The sequence below is a fragment of the Austrofundulus limnaeus genome, unplaced genomic scaffold (genome assembly GCF_001266775.1).
Source record: "Austrofundulus limnaeus strain Quisiro unplaced genomic scaffold, Austrofundulus_limnaeus-1.0 Scaffold79, whole genome shotgun sequence".
Classification (NCBI taxonomy): domain Eukaryota; kingdom Metazoa; phylum Chordata; class Actinopteri; order Cyprinodontiformes; family Rivulidae; genus Austrofundulus; species Austrofundulus limnaeus.
In genome coordinates, this window is record NW_013952481.1 from 1790076 (window position 1) to 1792987 (window position 2912).

General features: G+C 40.5%; 1 protein-coding gene across 2 annotated transcripts in view; it reads left to right on the plus strand.

The window, feature by feature from the left end:
• Nucleotides 1–1563, plus strand: part of chd4a (chromodomain helicase DNA binding protein 4a) — a gene marked incomplete in the record, with an annotated part of 21299 nt that extends 19736 nt beyond the window's left edge. For both annotated transcript variants that reach the window (XM_014011328.1, XM_014011329.1), the window contains 4 exon segments: nt 469–601; nt 696–891; nt 968–1137; nt 1228–1563. In XM_014011328.1, coding sequence (XP_013866782.1) covers nt 469–601; nt 696–891; nt 968–1137; nt 1228–1242 — 514 coding nt within the window.
• Between the last annotated feature and the right edge of the window lie 1349 nt (nt 1564–2912).

The window sequence follows — 2912 nt, forward strand, 5'->3', positions numbered from 1 at the left end:
ATTTCATATTTCTTTAACAATCTTGTTTTCTAATCATTCTCTTAAACAAACACATTGAACCAACATTTTTATAATCACTTTCCAGATTATTCCACAATCTTATTCCTTGAACTGAAGTACATCGATCCTTCAAATTTGTTCGAATTTTAGGTTTTATAAACATCTCAAGTCCCTTAAGATTATATAAACTTTCTCTCTCAACAAAATATAACTGGATGTTTAAAGATATTTTAATGAGCCTTTTACATAATCTGCAAGATAGTATAATCAAACAAAGGAAGTCATAATCTCAGCTGCAGGGTGTTAGTGGTTCATTAATCATGTTTACAATAAAATTCCATGTCCATTAGTTTGTATAATTTAAAATCTGCACAGATTATTTAGAATAATCTGCAGCACTAGTCTTGAACTGTCCACCTGTAACCTGTTCCTCGGCTGCTTGTTCCCTTTAACCGCGGCTCCCTTCAGACACGGTTACGCTCGCTGGCAGGACATCCAGAACGACATGAGGTTCGCCATCCTCAACGAGCCTTTCAAGGGAGAGATGAACCGGGGCAACTTCCTGGAAATCAAGAACAAGTTCCTGGCCAGAAGATTCAAGGTTGTTTTATTAAACAGTCTGTTTTTATTTATTTATTTATTTAATTTAAAACCTCGGTGCATTTTCCCAACGCTCACTTTCCCTCTGCGTCCAGTTGTTGGAGCAAGCGCTGGTGATCGAGGAGCAGCTGCGCCGCGCCGCCTACCTCAACATGTCGGAGGACCCCTCCCACCCCTCCATGGCCCTGAACACCCGCTTCAGCGAGGTGGAGTGTCTGGCCGAGTCCCACCAGCACCTCAGCAAGGAGTCCATGTCCGGGAACAAACCGGCCAACGCCGTCCTGCACAAAGGTGAGCGCTCGCAGGATTCCGGGCCTGTTTGACCCGGTTCTTGCTTGGTTCTGACTCTCCTCTCGGTGCCGCTCAGTGCTGAAGCAGCTGGAGGAGCTGCTGAGTGACATGAAGGCAGACGTGACCCGGCTTCCCGCCACCATCGCTCGGATACCACCGGTTGCAGTGCGACTCCAGATGTCTGAGAGGAACATCCTGAGCCGCCTGGCGAGCCGAGGGACGGACACTCCGGCACAAACACAGCAGGTAAATATGCTCCTTTATCAGATATTTTAAACTTTTTTTTTTTAGTTTTTCATACAACTAACTTTAGTTTTCTTATTTCTCCTCTACCAGATGTCGCAGCAGTAGACTGAAAATCGTCTCTAACTTCAGAAACCACCCCCTGCCTCACGTCAACATTCCTGATTGGTGCACAGCAGAATGACGGACAGCTCGTCCGAAGCTTGAAGCCACGCCCTGTCCACCTTTCACCTCACAGACTTGACAGAAAAAAAACAAAATAAAAATTTCAGGAGGATGAAAAACGCCTCCAACCTCCCCCAACAAAACGAGGCCGTGGACAGAACAGCTTTTTTATTATTTTCTCCCATTTTTTTCAATTTCTGTATTAATATTATTGATATAATGTTATTATGTTTTTTTGGGACCTAAATAAAAAAATTAAAAACATTTTGTCTGATGGGTTAGGAGAAGATGGGCTCCAGAGTCTGAGGTAAAAACAAATCTTTAGAATTATATTTATTGGAGATATTTCTGCAGGAGGTGCTGCAAACGTTCCTGCTTTTTTTTTCTTTCTTTTTTTAATTTTATATCTTAAAAAAAAAATATCCAAACTCAGATTTGATGGAAACAATTTATTGAAGATTCCAGGCCGTTTTCTGAACATCAGCTTCTTCAATTAAATAATCTCGTTTCAAAGGAATGACTAAATCAAGCATTGATGAGTTTTATTCATTAACCCAAGTTTAGGTTGTTTTTTTTAATTGATGAAAATGTTTAAAAATATTCTACAAATGCAGAAATACCAGATTTGGATTTTTAACTCAGCAGCAGCTCAATATTTATAGTAAACATGGAGGAAAGAAAGGAGGATTCAGAATTAAAAAATGTGGAGAATAATTCTTCATTTTTAATATAAACCACCCTCACCAGTCTAGTTACACTTTWGTGCAGCTATAATCATGTTTAGTTGTAAAAATAATTGCTTTACAAAGACATTTCAATTTGACTAAAAGTGAATTTTCTGAAAATTAAAGGTGTTTATTCTAAATCAATTATAAAACAAGATTTAAGGATTAAAATCAAATATGTGGTTTATTATAACTTGTTCAAAGGTTTGCTTTAAACTTTCTAAAAACTGCCCTCAGTGATTTAATCAGAACTCAAACAATTCTGAATAAATAAAATAATTACAACAGATAATCTGAAGGAGTTACTGCAGCTTCATTTATCATCCTCTTCGGTTCAACACAACAATTTTTTGTGTGAATTCTGACTAAATTCTGCAGGAACTGATGAACAAAAAGGACAAAGTTATTGTTTTATTTGACTAACTAGTTTAAAACTCAACATGTTGAAATATAAGCAAATAAAAGATTTACAGTTTTGTTAGTGTTTTACAGGATTAACAATTGTTCCRATCAGCTCACCTGGAAATGCAGAAACTAAACTCAAACTAACAACAAACAGGAAGTTTGTGTAATAAAATCTGCTGCAAACTGTCCTGAATCACCAGATCACACAGTCCTCCCAYTGACCTCCCACTGACACCAGTACTGAAGGTGAAACCTGCCCGGAACAGAGGAGGAGGAGCACATTAAAGGCTGTGTGTCGAGGGTCCTGAGGAAGAGGAGGGCAGCCGTGCGTCGAGGGTCCTGAGGAAGAGGAGGGCAGCCGTGCGTCGAGGGTCCTGAGGAAGAGGAGGGCAGCCGTGCGTCGAGGGTCCTGAGGAAGAGGAGGGCAGCCGTGCCTCGGGGGTCCTGAGGAAGAGGAGGGCAGCCGTGCCTCGGGGGTCCTGA